This window comes from Haliotis rufescens, unplaced genomic scaffold (genome assembly GCF_023055435.1).
Source record: "Haliotis rufescens isolate VD_foot unplaced genomic scaffold, xgHalRufe1.0.p SCAF_8, whole genome shotgun sequence".
Taxonomy (NCBI): Eukaryota; Metazoa; Mollusca; class Gastropoda; order Lepetellida; family Haliotidae; genus Haliotis; species Haliotis rufescens.
The window spans coordinates 11,276,129-11,301,633 of NW_025964372.1; the positions used below are offsets into that span (position 1 = coordinate 11,276,129).

General features: G+C 39.5%; 1 protein-coding gene across 3 annotated transcripts in view; it reads right to left on the reverse strand.

Moving 5' to 3' along the window:
- The window catches only part of LOC124113764 (nonsense-mediated mRNA decay factor SMG7-like), a 282,423-nt gene that overhangs the window by 34,661 nt on the left and 222,257 nt on the right, over window positions 1-25,505 (reverse strand). For 2 of the 3 annotated variants that reach the window (XM_046474276.2, XM_046474275.2), the window contains exon 23: window positions 18,066-18,259. In XM_046474276.2, coding sequence (XP_046330232.2) covers window positions 18,066-18,259 — 194 coding nt within the window. The remainder of the gene's footprint in view (window positions 1-18,065; window positions 18,260-25,505) is intronic. The other variant, XM_046474277.2, reaches the window with a different exon arrangement.

Sequence of the window (25,505 nt, forward strand, 5' to 3'; positions counted from 1 at the left end):
CTGTAGCCCCCATCTCATACCATATACCTCTCCCTAACCTAACACCCGGGGCTTCATGACCTCCAAGGGTACATCTATACTAATACTGGGATCCACGATCCCAGATTAATCCACAACAATACTCGGGTTGACGACCCACTAACAAGCTATCAACCCAGGATCCACGATCCTCGGGGTACTCTTTCTCTATTCCTATCACTCGGGTTTACGACCCACTAGCACCAGCAACCGAGGTAGCCCCCCTTTGTCGCCAATGTAAATAAATTATGATATTATATTCCATTGTTTGTTGTTGTTTGCTGCACAAATTGTAATGTTATTAATAGAAAAATCAGATGGAAAGTGGTAAAGCATATATTTTATAACTAGAAGTAGCATGGTCGAGGTCACAGTTCATTATGCATAATGTATGTTGCAGAACGGAAATAAGGCCACGATTATGTTTTGTTTACGATACTCAGTGTAACTTCACGAAATGATCATGTAACTCTAGGAACACTTTATATTTTAGGTTTGTATTGTTAGGTATGTATCAGTGAGAGACTTACAGTGTTTTAATGATACTGACAATCTAATGAAAGCCATTATAATAGGAATATTGCCAATATTTTCTAGAGCTTAAAATGTGATTTTACATGGTTATTGTTTTGATTCATTCTACTGGTAATTCTTTATTAGTGATATTGTCACAAATAGTACTTGTGCAGGTTGGTAGGGATAACCATTATCACTATAGAAGTTAACTCAGTTTCCATGTTACAGTATTTTTGAAGTACACATATGTATTAGGCATAATGGCGAAGAAATATTTTCTGTACGTGTACAAAGTGAGACTGAAATTTGAGTATTGGGTATTGAGTAAAGGAAGATTACTCTGCAAAACTTATACTGTCCATGTCAAGCTGCTCACAACGATATTCCGTTCGTGGAGTTCTCTATACTTTCACTGCTGACAGTCAAAACTCCACACTGTGATAGGTGGCTACAACTATGCTTGGAGTAAAACTTGCAACCGACTGACCATTATGTTTAGAAACAAGTGAGGACTTATGTGACGCCGAATTCACTTACCACTGCTAAATTTTCTTTCTTTGTTTGTCAATTTGAATTTCACTTCAACTATCATGTAATTGGTAAAATAAGAATGTAAGGGGGAAGTTGGGTGACTTTCTGTTCATCTGCAATCTTGAACATATCTGATCAGTGATCAAACAAAAAAAAAAGGAAAATTCATCAAGGAAATATGGTTAGTCGTAAACCTTTTCAAAATGCACTGTGATTGCATTTCCAAAGACATACTACATTTGGGGTCAGAGGTCAAATTTCAAGATTCTTGTAATGGCCGCACCCACACTGGCGGCAGGGGTGTTACTGAGAGTGTAATGAAGGTGTCACACGCAATGTGAGATAATCCAGTTCAGTACCACCATTGCACTTGTGTACTGTATGATAATAATTTCAGTTGCCACCATGTTGGGCAAAACCGAATAAATCAATGACACAGATCTGCTCAGTGTGGGAGCGTACTACATTGTTTACTGTTGAAGGAAGACCATGTTCAAGACTTTCGAAGGAGTGTTTTCTGGAAGGCTGGCTGTACCGTTACAAGAGCGGAACCGCCAGGAACATTCAAGGCAAGGGCCTCATCCAAGATATTCAAGTGTGACACATACTGGACAATCTTTGTGTGCTATATTTTACCCATTGTATTGCCAGGTTATACCGGTAATTGTAAATTTTGTCCTGTGTATTTATATATAATTTGTTGATTATCCATTGATCTTGTGTGGTTATTTACTGATTTCTGGGGTAACCATAGCATTCGAATTTGGGAATCATCATGGAACACCATATACTTTACTGTTCTCATCATACCTGTTGAGCTGTCATCATTTTCTCTGGAAAGGTAGATATGAGTATACACAGCATTCACTGCTGCTGTCACGATGTCCTTTAATAGCAGATTCCTGCAGCTCTAAGTAAACCAGTTGAGTAAGAAATACATATAATTGTTTCTTTTCAGTAGTATAGGTAATGGGGGTTCTGGACCACTTCCACTGGAGCCAGATTTATATACCTATACTGCTACTACAAGGGGGATTTTTTATGCGTAAATGATTATGTGATTCAACGATAGTCATGAGATTGGCTCTAGCTCACCAATACCTGGGGCCAATCAATGCTTCTATTAGTATAAAAATGATGATGCGATTCAACGAAAGTCGTTTTAAAAGAAATATCAATATTAATTAATAATGGATAAAATTTACTATAGCCCACGAGGATATTGGAAAGGTGTAGGAGCAATAAAAAAATTAGCCACCGCGGCTAAGGTATCTAAAGATGTGGCCAAGGATTGGTTAAAGAAACAAGCGATGTGGCAAATATATTTACCGGCACCGCGTTATATACCGAGGAAGAAGTTTGATATTTTTACAACGAATGAAGTTCATCAGGCTGACCTCTTGTTTCTTCCCCACGATAAGGTAAAACGCAAAACGTATAAATACACTTTAACGGTAGTGGATGTGGCTAGTCGATACAAAGAGGCTGAGCCATTAACATCGAAAGAATCAACAGAGGTAGCTAATGCACTGAGTCGCATATATAAACGCGGACCACTAAAATGGCCTAAGCTATTTCAAGTAGATCCCGGTCGCGAGTTTATGGGATCGGTTACTAAACTGTTAACAAAGAACGATGTCGAAATCGTCCGTGGTGAAAGAGAGGCCCACCGCAGTCAAGCTATCGTCGAAAGATTTAACAGGACATTAGCGGAACGTTTGTTTGGTTATCAGTATAGGATCGAAATGAAATCGGAGCGATTGAGATCAACCGAATGGGTGACACGATTATCAGCCGTTGTATCAGCGCTGAATAATGAAGTGACGAGATTAATAGGGAAGAAACCATCCGATGCTATTAAAATGAAATCCATGACTTCCGAATCTTCAGCACCGAGGAGAGGCAAAGAACAAAAACTTCCGGATAGAGTAAGCGTAAGATATTTATACCAGGCCGGTGAACTCGAAGGAGGCCTACGTCGCGCAACCGATCCCATATGGTCCCTTAAGACGTATAACATTAGTAGATTGGTTACGAAAGAAGGAGAGCCTATTCTTTATTATCTTCAAGATGGACCGGGTAGGGCATTTGTACGAGAAGAGTTGTTCATAGTTCCCGACGGTACGGTATTACCACCATAACCATAAGCATAGGTATTTACACCATCATTATCAATCCATCTCTTTGTATCTAAGGGGGATAATGATGTCTTGTTCATTCTTAATCCATATATCCTATGATTGTAACTTCTTAAAGAGTTCATCTCGTGTTTGAACGTTCTACTGTTAAATAATGATTCTTTATACTGTTCGTGTTTGATATGCTTTTTTACAACATACTTCTTAACGCCCTTAGCTTTTCTTATCTCTCCATTATCGGACTTCTTTATAGAATACATCTTAGGTCTTAATCCCACATACTCCGCTATAGGGGTCCCAGCACATTCATCCTTCATCTTACCTAACACCTTTTTATTTACTACGCTGTGCAGTGGATTATCTTTAGGATAATCGCTCGTGTCATACATATCTATTTTTTCTGCCATATCTTTATACACATCCTCGGTTTGTATTTCCATCAACAAAGAATCTGTGTCGGTATATAACACCTCGCATCTATCACCGTATTGCTTCTTAAGTTCGTTGTAATAAAAGTCATACATTAAATGTTTTGACAAGTCGAGAATACTCATACCGACGTACACCGGTCTGTTGAATTTTATATTACTCTTCTGCATATGCAACGCGGCTAAGTCGTTATCAAATATCTTGCTTCTGTTAAAAGCCGGACTGGCTATAAGTTTCCTGAGTCTTTCTTCCTCATTAGATCTGACTAATTTAACAACAACACGCTTCCTTAGATTCTCCATAGTTTTACCAAATACTGAGTTATTCATGAGCTTATATAGATTCTTTTCAATATCGCTGGTGGCTATCTTTCTTAAATAGGGCTCCATCCAAGGGCTTTGATCAAACTTTAGACCCCTGTGTATTTTCTTTAGTTTCATATCTAACGATAGATATAACTGTAGATTTCTGTAGGGAACTATATATTTTGTCTTATCCATCAAATTTGTTACGAGTTTTTCTACGTTAGCTAACCTACTATTACCCATCAAGGAGCGTTGATATTCCGACATCCAATCTTTATTAACCATTAATCTTTCGGGAGCTAGCGGATAACTGTTATGATCTTTATGTAACGAACTTGGATATTCCAAGTCAACTTCTAGTATGTACCCTTTATTCACTTCGATATCATTCACATTGATATCATCGACCCATTCAAAACCACCCGTGGGTAAAGGTTGACTCATAGCCCATCCGTACAAATTGTTAGCGTCGAGATATAATATGTGCGTGTCGGGTTTACTGGGATCGTATCCTTCCACTAATTTATTATTAGCCTTAGAATACCTTTTAGCTGCCATCGATATACCACCTCTTAATCCTTTCTCAATAAACAAGTGCATATCGTAATCTGTGAGTAGTTTTAGTTCTACGCCGGTCTTCTTCAACAATGCATCCCACGATAGTCCGGGACTGGAATAGTACCATGCCGGGTCCAAGCCGTATTGTTTTAAACATGTCTTTCTAAATATCTCGAATATATCGGCTAGTAACAGTACATCGGTTTTTAAGTACAGATCGTGATAATCGCCTAAATTCTTACAACCTAATTTATCCCAGACTGTCAGAGAGTGTTCATAATCGGCATCTGTTATTCTAGATTCTGTTAAGTTACTATAGAATGATTCGAGGGGTGGTAATTCAGTTTCTTCGAATCTAGACCAATCATCCATATATTCGCAAGGATATACACCTTTTCTCAGCAACAAATGACGAGTTATCTTATCGGTATATTTATTTGTTATCGCGAAGTCATCGGGATTGTTCGCATTAGCTAAATTGTCCAGGGAAGATAACAGAAACTGTACGGAGTCTATGAATCTAAGCCCATTACTTTGCTTTATTCTAGATTTCCCATCCTTGTCTGTATAATGGATAGTTTTAGTCAACGAGAATGATATGTATTTTTCCATATTATTAGGAATGCACGTTAAACCGCCGTCGGTCTTCGAGATAGCTTGCATAATGAGATGTGAATCGTATCCCCTAAGGTTATGAAACTCAACGGGGATGGGTATTGTTTGAGAGTTCATTTTTAGTTTCAAGTTACACTCGTTATAAGCGGCTCCCCGATAATTACCCGTGACGTGACAATGATCTCTTACGGAATCCCCATCCAGGGGTTTATTACAAACGTGACAACTCGTTGACTTCTTATGGGCCATCCAATCATCCCTCGTCATACGCATGGGTTTCTTACACGATAATTTTTCCCTGATTATTCTCTCTTCATTTTGTAGATATTCTAGGAACTTTCCCGCTGCATCGGGACCTCTGTAAATCACGGGCGGGTTTGTTTTCCCATCATACCTTACAACTATATATCCAAACCCACAAGGAATATGTTCTTGAGTTTTGTACGTAAAACTATTATCAGTATTGCTACGGTTGGTATTTTCTATGGGTTTGATAAGCGCTTCGAAGTCGGCGTAAATTACGTACGGTACTGGCATTTGATTACAATAATGTTCAAATTTTAATATATTTTTCCCCTCTTTAGGCATATCGATCCTGATAGCATTGTGTCCAACACCTCTACAGTCTTCTTTATGTGCTTCTAATAGATCTTGTCTGCTGTACCCATGCAGGCATCTTTCGCAGAAATATTTCTTTTCTTTATGTTTTGTTTGATCGTATAGTAGCCTGCTTAAACTCTTTATCCACGTATAATGATATTTACCATCTTTTTCGATCAGAAATGAATTGATTCTGGGGATATTTTCCGGAGCGGAGCTTATCCTGTGTACAACAATTCCTTTAGAATGTCCGAAAACATTTATAGCTAAATTATTTTGCTTTTCCACCTTATCAATTTGTGATATTGGTGGAGGTTCGTCTATACCATCGAAGTTGAGTCCATCGTTTTGAGGATAGCTAGAAGGTCTATCCGGATGCTTGTCTACGGGGAACAATGCAGATCTTATCATCATTCTTAAACAGTCATCGGATTTATTTTTTACGTTAATTATGGCTTTTTTCTTCTTATAATACGGGGGTAAATCTATATAAGATCCACCTTTGAAGGGCATATAATTTGCTATATCTAAATATAAACTATCGATTTTATCCACACCCCAACCCGAACCTCTATTAGTCCAGCGTTCTAAAGTTTCCTGTATCCTCTGAATTGATGTATCTAATGATGAGTTTATAGTATCGGATTCGGTTATAACTTCTTGATTGCTACGGAAATATGGTTCGGTATATTCGGTGCTATCGTCTGTGTTACTTTTACTCAATGTCATTTTAATCGTCAGCTGGTATTTTATACTATGTAAATCATCTAATTCCTCGTTAATTTTACTTGATATGATGGGCTTAATATCGTTAACATCCATGTTGGAATTAATATCCATCTTCCAACCTCTTAGATATTTACCAACGCCGGCGGATGTGGGTACAAATATTAATTCTTGTTGATTATTCTCAACATCATTATCATGTTGAATATCAACATTATCATCATTATCAATAGGTTGATTATTATCTAGTAAAGCGTTCAATTCAGCTCTTCTCATTCGAGAATAACCTCTCAGCCCACTGTTTCTCGCTCGAACTTTGAGTTCTCTAACAGTCTGGGGTCTGTTGTATTCCAAACCGAGTAAATCCATCAATTCAGCTTTTCTCATACGAGAATATCCACGCAGTCCACTTTGCTTTGCCATAGCTTTTAATTCTCTGACAAAAACCATTGTGGTTGAATGGTATATGCAAAATGAGACAAATGTCTAATTGGTTGTTTTTCATATATCTAAATACATATTCTCCCCAACCTATTCCTCTCATTGATGTAATCTCTCTTCCTAGCATAAATAATCTGGTTCCTGACCCTATCAGCACCGTGTTTCTTGCATAAACAATAACGACCTTTGACCCCTATCCTGCATTCAGAACACGTATAGTTAATGTTTCCGCGCCTGATGTAATAATAGATTACATAGAGTAGTCTTACCCATGAGTGTAAACTTGCAGTTATTCATGGTATATACATCTATCATATCATTTGTCTAAATGCAAATCACAGCTACACTGTGAGATATTGATTAGGCTATTTATAGATCGCTCCAAACTAGGTCATAGCCACAGCTGTCACTCTGACTTATGCATGGTATAGCTGAAAATCAATACAGCAGTCAATCCCAACATGATAAATGTGACCTCTCGGTTCTTTTGTTCCTCTGACGGTGTATAAAACTGACTCATTGTTGGTCTTGGTATTGGGTCTAGTTTTTTCCCATAAACGAGGAAGTATTCGTGCATGGCAGATTCAACATCCTTAAACGTTTGAATTGAATGTCCTTCCTTAAGCAGTTTTTCATGAATAAAGTCTAATCTTAATGTCCTATTTCTGGCCCATTGTGACTGGGCTGCTTGGAGTTGTTCTAAAGCTTTATTATGTCTTTTCTGCTCCGAACCTCTCATACTAGAAAATAAAAAATTACTCCCCGAAAAAGCTAGGGCATTAACAATAGCTCCACCGACCATCATCGCAATTGATGCCATATGTATAATAATATAAAATATTCAAATGTTTATATGAATATAAATATTCAAATGTTTAATTACTTCATTATGTCTTCCGGGATAAGTCCTTGTTTGATGAGCATATCCTTCGTTGCCATAGCCAATCCAATATCTAGAACCATCATACCTATGTCATATCCATTAAAATCTAGCTTGGGAGGTGTGGCTTTAGTAATCATTTTAGCCATACGGGCATAGACAATGGCCAAGCCGGTGACCACCGCTGAATGATACGTCGCGTTTACCAACATTTTACCGTCTGTAACTGGAGTAGTCATGCTTCTTATAGCATTATATGAGGACTAACCTCTAATTGAACTTGTTGTTGCGGCGGGGGTGATGTTTTCTCTTCTCCGGTCTTATAAAAGAACCATACAGCCGCTATACCAGCAACTCCTACTAGTGCCCATGTTTTAATCGGATTAATATTTGAATTATTTATTAATTTCGCTTTGCGCGCCAGCCCTCCCTTTCTTCCTGCAGCTATTTTCAAAGGATTCTTTGTCACTCTGGGTTGTTTTTTTGTTTTCTCATTCACATTCACTGGTGGTGGTTCCTCATTCACTTGTTGTTCCGCAATCTGTTGTGTGTTCACAATCTGTGGTTCCTCGTTCACAATCTGTGGTGTCACCTGTGTCTCCATTTATATTATTAAGTGGGCACGTATGTTTAAATTGACAATACCTAGCTGTTATTAAAGCTGTGGTGAACGGAGCTAAGAACATTCCGAATCTATGATAAAACTCACAGCTCACCGAGCTTATAGCGTGTTCGATGAATGGGTCTTTCTCGAGAGATTCGCATAAATACAGGCGATGTTCTGCCGGGATGGGGAGAAACGTACTAGCTACGGCTGTGTATAGTTGTAATATAGAAGACCCTATCGTTTTAGTCATGGTAGCTCCCAGTCTAGACTCGTAACGAGCGTACAGTTTTTTAATCTCTTCGTCGGTCATGTTATCAATTTTTTCGATGGTATAATTTTCTCCCAAATATTGGGAACATTTTCCACCGGCTACCAAAGCGGTGAGTCTTTCTCTATGTTTATCTGTAACTACTTCAGCATTTTGATCTGCATCAGATTCTTTGAGCATTTGTTCGATGAGTTCGTCGCATTCCATAATGTAATACCTAAGGAGATATTTAAGTCTAACATAATATAATATGACATATCCAATACATCCCGTAATAATGAACTGTTGCGAAAGAATGAGGATTTCGAACCACATTTTATGTAATATTAACCGCTAATGTTCAATTTCCTACATTTTCCTACATTTTTGCTACATTTTGCTATAATTTTGCTAAGCAGTTGCTACAATTTGCTATAATTTGCTAAGCAATTGCATAAGCAGCTGGTTGATCGGTTTTTAATACGAGTTTACAGTGCTTCGTTGCCGCTAACACTTTTCTGACTTTGTCTCGTTCGCCCTTGGTATAAATAACATCATTTTCGCGTAAACATTCCTCGAATGAATCTCGATCTTTGCAATGAAAAAGCGCTACCCATTTGGTCTGCTCTCTGAGATCTTTCAGTACAGAGTTGTATTTTTGAGTAAGTACCCAAACGCTATGTTGAGTATGCCGACCGGAGAATGCTAAATACGAAAGCATATCTTTCTTTTTTGTGAGTTCTTTACTCGCGCTGCAGTCGTCTATTACGAAAAGGGTCGATTCTCCTTTGTATTTCTCGTGACATACTCGGAGGCAGTCTTGTAAACGATCGCCCGGATCGACTCTGTGTACCCCGTCATCATTCATTACCCAATCTCTCGATAGGTATGTTTTATTAACGCTTATAGTCGGGCACAGAATAATAATATGATCGAAAACGTCCCTATAATGACTTTCTAAAATATCTAGAATAAAGGCTGTTTTTCCGCAGCCCGTTTGCCCGCATATCTGGAATATCTAGCATCTTCATTAGCAGATCTGATTACTCTACCGTAGTTATTAAAAGTGAGTTCGTATTCTAACCTATCGCCTAGGGATGCTTGATAAAAGGGCATGTGGGAATCTAGTAATTCAAAGTCTAGGGGAACATAGAATCTGTTACCTAATGCGTCGGCAACGGCCTTATCTTTTTCGTTGGTATCAACACCATTTTCAGCACCCACGCGCAGTCTCAATGTGTTCTTATTACAAATACCTTGGTACTGTAAGTTTTCCCGCTCTTTATCCGTTCTCAAGAGATCCATGTAACAATAGTATACATCGCTATCATCGATACTCAAAACCTCATTACAACTAATTTTAATGGCGATTTTCTTAACGATAGCACGACCTATGTTCTGAACGGGCTCCCTGTTAACGTCTGTAGAAGTCAAACTAATCGTAAATGCTAGTCGGACAGTTCCCGGAACTAACACATCGTGTGCGCCGAGATTAGGAAAGCGAACCAGAAGCGTTTGATTCTGATCGATGGTACTAGGGTTATTAGTTATAGTTACAGACTGACGAATTGCTTTGACCCCTAATGGATCTCGAAGTCTACGTTGTGGGTTTAACTTGCGTCCGTATTGCGAAGACATTGTTTATATTGAAATTATGTACCCTATGTTTAATATAAAAATGACTGATTTTGATATTAATGACTTTGATCTAAGTACCTTTGATGATCTGAATCGAACTGAAGAGGGTACTGATGAAACCAACTTTGGTGGCACGAATCTTAACGATGAACTTTTACAATCGTCCGTCAATGATTATTACGATGCCTTAAAAGAAGATACCCCAATAGGCCGTGACTATTCAAAGTTTACGATAGATAGTAAAGGAATATTGCAACTGCGTGACTCTCCGGATATTGATCTTATGCATTCTCGTACTCGTAAGCCCCTAGCCTTGTCTACGATAGCTGCTAAACACGGCATCAGCACTGTTCGTGATAAATTAGGTTTTGTGGACTACCGACGACTTTCCGCGAAGACTACTAAGGTTCTTCGAACCGTGCGTACTGAACTCAGTAACACAGATAATTTGGAAGAAGCCTCTAACGTGGCCTCGAACGGACTCGGAGAAATCTTAGATACCTATTACGATAATTCCACATTACAGGTACCATATTCGGAGTTCAGTATTAGGGAATTACGAGGTCTTGACAAGGCAATGCGAACAATGCGGGGAGAACTCATCAATAATATAGCCAAGATATCCGAAATCGACAAGCATATGGCTAAAGAGAAAACAAAACCCCGAACAGGCGGGCGATGAGTTCAGTAGACGCCGCGTAGCGGAAAGATTGCGTAACTTAGAAGACGAAAGATCGGCCCGCCTCGAAGCAGCTTCCAGTAATAGAAAGGCACTTCGTTCACAAATCAGTCGTATTCGAGAAACTATCGATCAAGTCCTCAACGATGACACTACACTGACCGATAAAGTTAAAACATTGTTCAGAGAACAGGGAATAACAATTGCCAGTATTTTAACCGCGTTGGGATTTATTATATCGACTTTGACTCTCTCGTTAACAGGTGGTAGTACAGGTGGTGGCGGATTACCGCCCAACGATAAAAATGATATAAAAGAGTGGATAAAAAAGCATTTAAAAGCATTAGGTTCAGCACTGGGAAAGCTCGCTGAGAAAGCTGCGGCCGCACTTCCCGGTATAATAGGGAGTGTTGTTTCCTGGCTATTGAATTTATTAGCTAAGACCACCACTTGGCTTAGTCAAAACTTGTGGGGGTTGATCGTAGCAATTGCAGGGCTGTTGTACGTGTTCGACAAGAACTATTTATCCACCAAATCAGTTCGCTAAGAACTATTTATCCATCAAATCAGTTCGCTAACCAAATCATGAGTAAGCCAACCGAGACTCCACCCACTACAAGCGCTGTTTTTTCATCGATATGTTGTTGAATTTTAGCCTCAATATGTGGTGGTACTTGTGCATTAGTAGATGTTTGTGAAACATGTGGTGTTTGTGGCTTGACTATTCCCTTTTCGCCTGTGATCGTTTGCGTTATTAATTCGACGTTAATATCTGAATTTATACCTGGTTTTTGTTGATCGGTAGCGATAACAATTTTATTATTATAACCTATCACTTGACCGATCTTAAGTTCCATATTACTCGGAGACATGTATAGTCCCGGCGCATAAACGAAGTCCACTTTGGATTGAGCGTACTGTAATGCATCTTGAAAACGCTTTATAGACGATGGTATGTCAACTGGTGAATTAATGGCGTCCTCCACGTTTGTGACAAACTGTTTTTGCGCATCGAGCGCCGTCCCAGAACCGATAATGGATGTTCGTGTTTGCGATTGTGCACCGAGAATTGCCCATACATAAGTTCTTATCGATTCATTAAATCTTACAAATCCTGGGTTAGTAAAATTATTTTCCGTTTTATCATTAAGAAATTCATTCCAAGCGTTTGCGGTATCGTTCATTTGTATAAATTTTGTAACAATATAAGCCAAACCACCCTTAAAACTCATGAGAGAACCTCTCCAATCGTTACTCGAAAGTTCCCAGCCATGATTAAGATTATGCAATCTTACAAAAAGATTGTCTATCTGTAAGAATTTAAATGGATCGAATGGTTGATGAGTTTTTTTAACTAAATCATCGCTGACTTCTTTAACAGTTCTTTGTCCGCTGTACGGAACACCTAGACCATGGTTTGCTCCTTTAATGCGCCAATCTTTACTCGTAGAAACATTAAATTCATTACAAATACGCTCATACGCAGACCTATCATAATTATTATTTGTGGAATTCCACGCTCCATCCTGCAGTAATGGAGCACTAATTTCTTTAAGTATACGTCTAATCTGATAGTACACGTGAAATAATAAAACAGACTTATTTAGCATAAATCCTGGGGCATTAACAGATACGCCACATCCCGTTGTGGCACACCATATGGCAAAGTTTAACTGATTCTGCCAAAATTGCATCGGATTGTGAAACCAATCGTGCACCATTTTATCGCTAGTTGCCGTGACCCTGTACTTTTCAAAGATATCGGGGAATTTAACGAAAAATTCAGCACCAGAGGCAGTTACTATAATCGATTGATTAGTAATGTATCTCGATTTCATATTTAAGTTATGATATAGTATCATTGTATATTTAATATGTATGTTACACTCCCGGGAATAACAAATGGTCAGTCTATTGAACTGCTTCATACAATCGATAACTCGGATGGACAACTCGAAGTAGCTCTATGCGACGTAACGTATTACCCACTGTGGACCAATATAAGTGCTGAGAGAGATAATAATGAGTTGTCTATAACAGATAAACAAAATATTATTGAAAAAAACATTAATATACCTGATGGGTATTACAATATATGCTCACTCAATGATAAAATTTTTAAGCCTAATGGAATTAGTATCACACAAAATGAGTGGAATGGGATAGTGAAAATCGGCACTGGAGAAAAAGGTATATGGATTCATGAGAACTTAGCAATTACACTTGGATTTACACAGGTAGAAAGATCAAGAAACTTTATATTATCAATATACAGGACAACATCTGATGGAGATGCATTACCCGATTTAGTTCCCTATAAAGAGTTGTTCATCCATCTTGATCAAATAAGCACGACGGATAATATTCAACTAGAAAGTCCTTCAACTCTACTCAGATGTGTTCCAGTGAAAAATGAAAAATATAATAGCGGTAGAACGGAATCTTTCTCATCATTACAATATAAAACATTGAAGCGTGGTATTATTTCAGACCTCAAAATTTCTGTATTAGATGTAAAACACCAACTTGTACATATAGGATACTTAAGTGTAACACTCCATATTAAAAATAATGGTTGATGCATCAGGCCCTGGAACAGTAAGACAATGTAATACAATTGCGCTTTCCGATCTTGGAGACACAGAAGGATTTGGTAAACCCGGTACCGATGGTAAGTTATACGCTTTACACTTACACGATAATGTATACAATCGGAAAGAAGTTACATTCACGGGTAATCTAGGAGATTTAAGCGATGTTGATGTTAGTAGACTCCTTAAAAACACTTCGTACAATATTACTCGCAACGACGATAATAAATGGACTATGATCGAAGCAAACATCGAGTGGCTACTGAATATCATCATTACCCCACCTTATGTGATGATGGGTAAGGGACATAATTTAACTAAGATAATAAATAGTGGCATCGTACTCGCGGCTTATATCCCGTCAAAACGAAAAAGTGTGTTGGTCACTCCCCTGCCAGAAAACCCAGGTCATATGTTATATAGTCGTCCGGCCTTAAAAAATGTTACTTTAAATTTGGTTACTGAATTCGAAGATATTAAAGTTAACCTGAGTGCAATACCTAATCTTTCTACGCTTATTATTGAAGTCTTGTTCGGAGATGCACCGGAAGATGCCTTCGATATATTACCAGGTCTATCGATTAAATGGCTCAAGAAACACGAGCGTCAACGTTGCAGTATTATTCATATCGGAGCATCGCCCGTTGCAACCCTCGAGGGGGTCCAAATTATTAAAAGTGACAGTATTTCTCTTTCTAAGATATTCTTGCCGTATAATATACATTTGATAAGGTTGATGTATAGTCTCAAAACATTTAAGCAAGACCAATTAAAGACTATTATATGATCGTAATATACACTATGAGTTTATATCCGACGCTCGGTGAAGCATTTGAAAAGATGGATACTGTTGATGGATTTAGATTACATCAAATAAGCGACATAAAACATCGAATAGGGAAGGAGAGGGAGTTGAGACTTGGATTGTATAAAAAGTATCGCAGAGCCGTGAATGCTCTGGACGGAGTTGACACCGTGCTTTTAGTATCTGGCATGGGACTCGGTGTAGCGGGTATCGGTTTACTATCAACTATAATCCCCGCGCCTATCGTGCTCGGCATGGAAATAACTGCTGGAGTCTCGGGACTGGCAGGAATAGTGATACAATTCCTTTCTCGTAGGTTGCAAAAGAAAGCATTAAAACACGATAGTATTCGGATACTCGCCGAAGCAAAGTTGAACAGCATTGAGGATCATGTTTCGACAGCAATGGTCGATTGTAAGATATCCGAGGATGAGTTTCGTTTAGTGCTGTCGGAACTCACCAAATACAACGAAATGAAGCAGGAGATTCGATCAAAATCTCGTAAGACCAGTGGTATTAGCGAAGACGAGAAAAAAAAGTTCATAGAACAGGGGAGGCAACAAGCGCGTCAATTATTCCGTGCCAAAACCAAAGAACTGGTTGGAGATTAAAAATAGATTGTTTACTATCGTGTGATTACATTTAGACAAATGCTAACATAAATATATAATAATGGAGAAAGCTATTCAATGGAAAGAATTACCACAAGGTTTTTATTATATCAGTGATGTCAAACCAACCAAATACGGTTATCAATTGTTTCTTATCAATTTACAAAAAGAGTGTAGTTATATAGTCTGGTCTCCTAGTAAAATGAACGAAGAACTTAATAAAAATGTTGAATATCGTTTTATCGATAAAAATAATGAAGAATATTTTTATTACCATTTAGACTCATCTAAAGCATTGATTGGCCCCAGGTATTGGTGAGCTAGAGCCAATCTCATGACTATCGTTGAATCACATAATCATTTACGCATAAAAAATCCCCCCTGTAGTAGCAGTATAGGTATATAAATCTGGCTCCAGTGGAAGTGGTCCAGAACCCCCATTACCTATACTACTTTTTCAGTTGTCATTCAATACGTCATCTTCCCAATTTTCTATCATGTTTACCCCATCAGAGACCTGTGTTTGGTAGGCTACCGAAAACCCCAGAAGGCATTGCCCACCTTTATGCTGGTATGATTGTATGTTAATACACGTGCAACAAGGTACTATCAAACATAATGAACTTTGTAGTAAAAAAGCATAATTGAGTCAATCATTTTTCAGTTTGTTTTGCTGATTTTTAATAAATATATAAATTTCTCTACATAAGTGCATCACAATGTACATTCAAGGATATGTAGAAAGATCAGAATGGTTTTCTGTGCTTATTGCACTGTGCCAGGTAGACTTGGACTGGTTGCTGGATCCTCTGCTTGTTTTCGCTGCTCTCCCTTCTAGGAACAAACAGGAACCAGTCTAGCTTGACACAGCAAGACAACACTGTCCATTTAGCATAGCCAAGTCTACCTGGTGAAACCCAATAACCTAAGGCCTAACAAAAAATATATTCTTAGTTCTCAGACACCGCCGCATCATCACAAAGTCTCCTGAACATTTCGTTTCTATTTCCATTTTCAAAAATGATAAAAATCCTTAAATATTCCAGGTCTCGAACACACGACCCCAACAGTGAAATGCTACAATACTTAAAAACAATGCGATCCAATATAACGTGCAGTTACTTCCCTTTTCATGCGCACTGCTTTACTGCGCATCTCGTGTGTTATGGTCATGGCGGCAATAGGTGTTTGTGTGCTTGTTTTGCTGTTTGCAAAATTGATCAATGAAAACATGAAATTTGTGATAAAACATCACTAGACATAATGATTTACAAATTCAATGGTATTTGTGTACTGTATGCTGGACAATGTTTCATATGCAGAGGTTAAGATTTACCATTACATGTGTATTTGTCTCGTAAAATATGCATGAAATCGATGCTAATTTATATACCCCATCTATAAAGCGAATCAGAATGAAGCACATCACCAGACCATACACAATCCCTACATTTGCAATAAACCAGGTTTGTCTTCCGCAGAAAAAAATTACATCAGATCCCTTCTGCGAATTCAGGGAAATGAACAGATAATAACAATTAAACTTGGCCAATACAAATTTGAAATTTGAGATAAAACTTCTCTAGACATGAAGATTACTGATTAAATTGTATTTCCTGTTCTGATTGGCATAGTTTATATGCAGAAATGAAGACTACCTTGTGTCTTGTCTCGTAAACTAAGCTGGAAGTAGCAATCAGCTGTACACGTTTCTCGGAATCTACCTGTGATTCAGTAAAAAATTACCCAATAAAGAATTTTGATACAATGAGCTGAAGAATTGTATCTGAAACTATTATTTAATCAGGAATAATTTATTCCAATATCATGTTAGTCGCAGCTTTACTATTAATATGTGAAATAAATGAATAACCATGAATAAGCGTAGCACTTTTGTTCAGCTGATCGCTATTGCTGGATATCTTTTTGTATGGAAGAATTTGACCGATGCTCCTGCACCCGCGATTGCGAAAACTTTATGGTCATACTTCAACAAATATGACTTTCAGCAATTCAGTGTATGGCATTTATGATAAATACTGAAACCTGTTTCTTATAAGTGGTGTTACTACATATAGCTAGGCATTGTTTTATATCCAGAGATTAAGATTACCTTGTGTATTTTCTCGTAAACTAAGCCGGACACAGCAATCATCTGTACACACGTTTTCTTGCAATCTACCGGTGATTCGGTCAAGACACACCCAATGATATAACTTTACATGATTTTAATGCAAGGATCGGCAAAAGTTGTATCTGAAACTATTTTTTTATCAGGAATAATATATTCCAATATCTTGTTAATTTAGATGCAGCTTTTACTAAATATATTAAAAATAATAATAACCCTAAGCGAAGCAGCTGATCGCTATTGCCAGGTATTATTTTTTACATGGAACCAGTCTGACCAGTCACTGTCAAGGCTCCCGTGCAAGTGATTGCGTGATCGCGAGAATTACGTGTTGACATAGAATTGTCCAACAAAAACAAATATGACTTTTAACGAATCAAAGTATGGCATTTATGATATATGTATCCATTCTCTGTCAACTAAAGTTTGTTTCAAGGCGTCAATAGCGGTAATCTGACCGTGGTTGCTGTTAATAAAGGTGAGTTGTGAGATCTTCCGATCGCTTCACACACGATTTCGCCGAAATTAATAAAAACAATATTAAAAGGAATTTTGAATAAAATTAATGAAACAAGATACAAACATAAGGCCAGATATACAAAGAACACTTTTTATAGCCAGACAGTGTAATTACATGAATAATTTGCGAACTTCAGTATGGATTTGTTGACATGGTATTTCCGGTGTTACGTGCTCACAGTAATGTCTTTCCATGGGGGAAAAAACATCAAAACTCATTATTTCGTGTATAATGCGCACCCCCTTCTGTTTTTGTTTTTTTAATAGTGCGCACTTTACTCAAGAAAATACGGTAAGGCTTACTGATGAATTTACGCTAATTTGACTCTGAATTGGTCCCAATAAGCGCCCACCCCTTCTGTCTTTATTTTGAGCACCCTGGGCGCTTATTGGGTCGAATACGGTATATGATAATTACTGTTCTCATGTATCAAATGATAGAATATGACAAAATAAAGACATGTTTGTTGAATTACCAACCTGTAAGTTCCCTGGCCCATACTGCTGGTGGTGTGTCAGGTCTGAAGCAGGAGTGTTTGGGGAGGCTCCTGTGCGTGTAACATCAGGTACACTATAGCATACATCAAATGTTGTCTGGCCTGTCTGAACACTTTCCGGATCTGGAGAGTTTCTGATGCTGCTTGAAGCTGATGAGAAAGGAGAAGAACCTAAACCTGAAAAACATATACACATTATAAAAAGCAAACTAATCAAAGCAATATTTTTATCGAAGTAAAAGTGTAATACAATCCTTGAAATATCTTGCCATATATATATTTTGCAGTGTCATTTTTCAGAGTTTATTTTTATATATATGGTATTGGTTTTAGACAGTGTAGTTTTTGTGTTTTATTGGATTATGTACGGTACCAGTTCCCAGCCTTATTGCTCCAAGCTGAACTTGGGCTGGCCAGTTCTATTGTTTTATGGTGAGGGTCGAGGGTAATCTTTTGTCGTGCCTTTAGGGCAAGCTATTCTTTGCTCTCTGCTTGGTCAGTGTTATTTTCTATACTAACACAAGCACTTTGTAAGTCAGTCTACCATATACAGCTGCACTGGACAGTCACTGCACGAGACACGTATTGAGACACGTATTGTGACACATATTGAGACAGACTCAATTCAAGATCTATAGATGAATATGCTATCTTCTTATAGGAATGTTTGAATGCTGTGAGTACAATTGTAACGGAAGTTTACTCGCCACAACCGGAACAGGAAGTTACCTTGGTTCATATGGGTGTTTTTAACATCCAGGTTTTTGGAAAGGGATACTTAAGCTTGTGCGTGCTGCACGAGCGGCAGTCAGCGTCTGGCTCCGGGGACAGGCTTGCCGGAATCTGTGCACACATGCGTTTGGTATGGTAAGATAATTGTATTAGTAGTAGTTTGGTTCTTTTATTTGCCCAGTCACACCATTTTTCTTGTTTTTCTGTTGAGGTTATCATGTTTGTTATAATGGGATAGATTGAGCACGTAGTTTAAGAATATTTTCTGCTGGAATTTGTGTGCCAGTGTTGGTTAGGCTAGAGAGTTTCCAAGACTTTGGACCCGGTGTGTCGACCGAGTTTGTTAGATAGGTTCGAGGACTGTGACTAGTGAAAGCGTTTAACGCCTCCATGTCTATCGTTCGATATTAGTGCGTCCATTGGTTTGTAATCAGTTGTGTCCGAACTTGAAACACATGTATACTGGTCGATAATACTTCCATTGGTTTGTAACCAATTGTGTCTGAACTTGAAACACATGTATACTGGTCGATAATACTTCCATTGGTTTGTAACCAGATTGTGACCGAACTAGGAATACATGTATATGTTTGCAAATCCTTAAAATTGTAATAAATCAGTATGTGGAACAATTTTGTAGTTTGTCCCTTATTTAGGACTTAAGCATTACTCCCTCACTCAGAGTGCCACCCAAACTTGGAGAACCTCTTGTTTAAATTTTGTAAGCGTAACAAGAGTTATGCAAACTCTTGAGACGGGAATGAGGCTGTGGAAGTAAATGGCTTACACAATCACTGCTGTCAAATTCCTTGAATATCCTGATAATCTGAGGAAGTTAGTTATGAAATTGCCCTGTTCATACCATGAAAAGTGGAGAAATCTTGTCCTCCATGTTCAAGATTCTGGAAGATTGGTTGATTTTCAGGACCTTGTCAACTTTGTTAAGCGTGAGGCTAAGAATGCAGTAGACCCCATTTTTGGAAGAGATGCCTTGAAAACTGAAGAAAAGAGTAAACCATCACCCCGAAGACCACCAACTACATCACTAAAACCATCATTCAGTACTGATGTGGTAGGAGCTGTAAAACCCCCTAAGGATTCTCTGAAGCCACCTTCAGTTATGAGAGCCACGGTTCCTGTCAAAGCACAGGCTGAACAAGTTCCATGTATGTATTGTGATGATCTGTCTCATTCGGTTGGTCACTGCCAAAAGATTATTTTAAGGCCTCACATTGAGTGACTATCTTTCCTGCGATGGAAGGGCCTGTGTTTCAGGTGCTTGAATAAAGGACACATCAGCAAGCGTTGTGCCCAGAGGGCTGTTTGCTCACATTGTAGTGGAAATCATCAGTACATTCTTCAGGTTGATCAGAACACAGACGTGAAAGAATCGGAGCCAGATCTATTATCAAATCACAGCTTGCTAAATGTGTCATTTGTTGTAGGTATCAAGCACCAGCTGGTCAGCCGAAAATGGTAGATCTTCCAGAGGATCATCTGAAGTCAGATACGCCCCCTTTCTCCAATGTTGGTATCGACTACTTTGGTCCATTTCAAGTAAAGCGTGGAAGAAGCAATGTCAAAAGATATGGTGTACTTTTACCTCCATGGCTATTCGGGCTATTCATCTTGAAGTAGCTATCTCTTTGGACACTGACTCATGCATAAATGCCATCAGAAGGTTAATTGTCCACCAAAGACTATCCGATCTGATTAGGCACCAATCTAGTTGGAAGTAAACGGGAGCTTCGTGAAGCACTCTCCAGCTTCAATCAATCCAATATAAGTTCAACATTGGTAAATGAATGGATCGAATGGCGCTTCATTCCTCCATCAGCTTCACACCATGGTGGCGTTTGGGAAAGGATGGTACTCACTGTTCGGAAAATCATGTACTCACTTATGCATGAACAGATTTTGAAGTTGGATGATGAATCTCTCAACACACTCATCTGTGAAATCGAAGCCATTGTCAATGGAAGGCCCCTTACAGATGTACCTTGTAGTCCAAATGATCTAACACCTCTTACACCAAACCATCTTCTTTATTTGAGATCAGGAGAGATGATGCCGCCCCGGGACATTTTCCAAGGATGACGTGTACTACAAGCATCGGTCGAGACAGGTACAATATCTAGCAGATATCAACACCAGCAGGAAAAACCTACAAGTTTGAAATATTGTACTTGTCATGGAAAATACGCTGCGCAATGCATGGGCACTTGGTCGTGTTATTGAAGTGTTCAGAGACAGAAGAGATTTAGTGAGAACTGTGAAAATTAAAACCACTACTTGTGAACTATTGCGACCAATCGACAAACTGTGTGTTATTATGAGTAATAGTGACTGAAGGTGTACTGTGTAATGTGAAATATACAAAACAACACCAAAAGAGACTAAAGAACATTAGCTGTGTCTGATTGAGAAAGTGTTACATTTTAGTTTAATCCAGGATGTTTGTTTGTATGTTATCTAGACAAAGTGATTTATCTGAGTTTAATTCATAAGACAGATATATTTGCCCCTAAGGTACCAATTTTAGTAATCTTTCACTTACATTCTACAATTAGGAGGCCGGTGTGTAATGGTCAAAATTTCACCCTTTTTCATTTAGCTTCTAAAGGGTATATTCATTTTTCGTTTCTTTTAAGTTTGTAGTATTCCAATTTCGTTTAAAGTTCTAAAATTTGCATTAACTGGTCTAAAGCTGCCCTTCCAAATATATAACAAGGGGAGGTAAATGCTCAGGAGTCAGGTTTTCAAGCCATGTGGTCTGAGAAGTCACCAAGTCACCAAGTCAAAATTTATGGTCTTAAACAATGGTAAGCCAGTTTCACAATTTCTGGCGGGTCTTCTGGCAACAATCCCTGCACATCTGAGGCGGCGACGTACGGTTTGTGAAGATATTCGTCAAAGGCCATGGATGCTTCTTGCAGTCACTGTTGCTGGTTGGAATTGATTTCGTAGGTGTGTTGTTCGAATCCAGTTGTCTTGTCGATTATTGGTTATGCGTGGCCTGCCACTCTGAGGATGGTCTCTGACTGCATTCATCAAATTGTCTTGCAACAAAACGTTGACTCGATCCTACTTCAAGCATACCAATGGCTCGCAGACGCTCATTTTCGGACAGGTGTGGCATTTCGTAATGTTTTTATACCCATTCTTGTGTAGTGAAATGCATGGGGCTTGCATAAGAGTCAACTTTTGCATGGAATGCATGCTTTTCTGTAGCAGTTGCGTTTTTGTGACTTGATTCCATATATGTAGTACAATATTGAAAACCAAACTTTACTTGCTTGAAAAATGCACTAAAATATTGGTGTCACAACTTTTGTTGTTGAGTATATTTTCATCCACTAAGTATTCTATCACAAGGTTTTGAATATTCCTAGGCAATGGGTCAATTTCAACCTGAAAATTCATCGCTACGCCAGTTAGGTTAGAGGGAACTGTACACTTGTCACACATCGACAGGACACAGGTAAAGACTTGATGATATTTATTGGCAACACTCGAAACGAACCGCGAAACCCAAGCGAACCTCCCAAGACAGGCGAGCTACCAAGGGGAGCTAACCCTGCTTACATTAAAGCATGCCAAGCAAACCTGCGTTGGCGTGACTGTCTTTTTTTTCTTCATGATAAACGTTATCTAAACAAACCATAATGAAGAAAATAGGCGTGAAAAACAACTTGGTAAGTAAACAATGATGTAATAAAGATCCAATTTCTGGTTTACCATGAAACCAATTGGTAAGTAAACCATCATAGGGTAGACTGCCCTCTGGTCGATGGGGATTATTCTGCCCCTCACAAACATAACATTTAATAAACAAACACAATACTTCAAAAGTCCAAAACGTATTCATCAAATCGCTTTGGTCGTTGACGTTGACGCGATGGCCTTGAAGTTGAAGACGACTGTATACCTGGGTCAAATAGGGGGTCAGATTGATCCGACGCAGAACTGATGTCAGTTGGGTGATTGTCATCAAACACGTCATTCTTAAGCGGTGGCAGAGGAGGAGTAGAAATTTCCAGAGGAATGTGCAGAGTCTCCGGTGTCTGGTGAAGTGTCTCAGGTGGGTCATCATCGATGTCAGATGTGTCCTCACTGTTCGCTTCATGCACACGTGTCTTGTTCCAAAGGGGGACTTTAAAACATTCTGAGAGCTTAACTCTGTATGAAGTGTTCCGCAGTTGGGTCCCAACGAACTTGCGGACATTGCACCAGAGGCCATCTTTGGTGACTACTAGGTAACGATTCCGTGCACATGTTTTATTGCGATCGTTATGAAGGTACACCAGGTCGCCTATCTTAATTTGATCAATAACAGGTCGATGACTCCGAGGAGCCTTGGATTTTTCACTGTGACCGTGGTTTTTTTGGCGATTAACATGTTGCTCTGTGATCAACTGCTTGTCGGACAGAGGCAACTGACAGTTTGTGAATTGGTCTCTCTGGGTCCACATCTCTCGAGAAGACAGGCCTCGTGAACGAATGCGTGTGTTTAGGCGGGCGACAGCGATGGCAAGAGCTGTTGGTGTAGTGGGGCCCCGTACAGGGTCTTGGCGCACAAGCTCATCCTCTAATTCTTGTATGGCCTTTTCAGCAACTGGGTTCTTGTTCACATTCTTCACTCTGCCTATTTCTAGGGTAATTCTATGTTGCTGGAGACGTTCATCCGTGACTAGACTGATAAAGCCTGGGGGTGGGTCAGTAGGGATAACAGCGTGAGGACCATCAAGTGGACGGAATTCAATGCAAAGACGAATCAATGCCTCACACAGGGTGGAGCCACGCTCATCGGTAATTATGCACGCCGCAGTGTAGGATGTGACACATTCACGTAGAACGAGGATTAGTTGTCGTTCCCTGCGCATAACATCTGACGCAAATGCAAACCCAACAGTTTCAGGTGGATCACTGGTGCTTTGGTCCACAACAACATGAGGTGTCTTACGCAAGGAGGCGCACCGGTGACAAGATTTTGAGACAGTGTTTATGGATCTGTCAAGGTCCAAAGCAAAGAAGTATCTATGGCATACTTGCTTGAGTTGGTGTGCAGATGGATGATCCAGTTGTATGTGTAGGGCAGTCAGGACTCCGTCTAATACTTGTCTTGGAACAACAATGCACTCTCTTGGTGAACCGAGTGGCTCAGATTTTCGGACAACAAGCAATCCATCCTTGGAGATGGTTGCTGTATTTAGGTATCGTTTGACATCCCTGATGTTTGTTATCTTCTTGGATGGTCGGGTACCTTGGAGAAGATGAGCATGTGTTCGTCGAAGATCCTGGCACTCCTCTTGCAAGGAACGCCAAGCAGACCTGCTTGTGAAAGGAAGGCGGGTTGTTCCATTCATGATGTCCTCTATAGACAGTTGTCAAACAACAGAGCTTTCTGTGCGCTCAATGAAGGAGCAGATTTGTCAAGAGGGATTGTCACATTCTGGTGCATTTCTGCTTGCAAAATCGGATGGCACATTTGCAGAATCAGCAAGGTGTTGTATCGTTGCTTGGTAGCGGCTAAATGTCGATAAGAAGGTAGACACCCGAGGACTAGCAGAGAACTCCCCACGGCATAACTTCTCAAATGCCAAAACACATGGTCTACTGTCGGTAAGGATACTTGCTTTGTGTTTTGACTGGATAATGAAAGGACTGAAATGCTTTGTAGCGATAGCAATTAAAAGGGCTTCCACTTCACATGGTAACCATGCGACCTGTTGTCGCCGAAGCTTGGCACTGAAGATCCTGCTAGTCGTGGCGAGTCACTACGTGTTACATAAAGTGTTGCTCCAATTCCTGGCTTCCTAACAGCACCATCAGTTACAATCCAGAGTTGGTCATCGGGGTGGGGCAGTACTATGGATTTGTTGGATGCGAGACCAGTCTGTGCCGTTTTGAAGGCATCGAGCAAAGAATCAGACCACAGAAGCTTTTCACTAGACTGGCGACCGCCCACTTCAGCATCAAGTGGGGCAAGGAGTGTGGAACAACCAGGTATTACACGGGACAAGACCTTGTAAGCTCCTATAATTGACCGTAAGCCAGTCACTGTTTCCGGAGGTGAACAAGAAGCCAGAGTTGATATGCGGTGTTGACTTGCCTGAATGGATCCTTGGTGCCATTGCCATCCTAGGATGGTTGTTGTCCTGGGAGCAATGACTGTCTTGTTAGGAGATAATCTGAGATTGTTGTGCTTGAGCGCTTCAAGTACGCGTCTCCAATGACGAAGTAACTCATCCGGGCTATCAGCACCACAATAAAGGTCGTCAGCAAGCTTAGCAATCACCCCTTCCTCCAAAAGATCCCCTAGTACGCGGCACATGAGCTCCTCCAATGCAGTTTCAGAGCCCGGCATTCCCATTGCAGACCTGGCATATACTCTCACACCACGGAACGAGGTCACTACACCGCAGTATTTCATCTATTCCTTGGACAGAGGAATCTGATAAAAGGCATTGGTTAAATCTGTGGTTATAATGTACTTCCACTTGGCAATCTGTCTAAGAGTAGAATCGACATCAGGCATGAGGGAAGGTTGTGGCTTACTGTATCGTCCTACATCAGAGAAGGAGGTCACCAATCTGTAACCACCACTGGACTTCTTGATTAGGAAAGAAGGGTTGAGGTATTCTACTTGGATACCTGCATCTTCAGGTCGTACAAATTCACCCATCCGCTC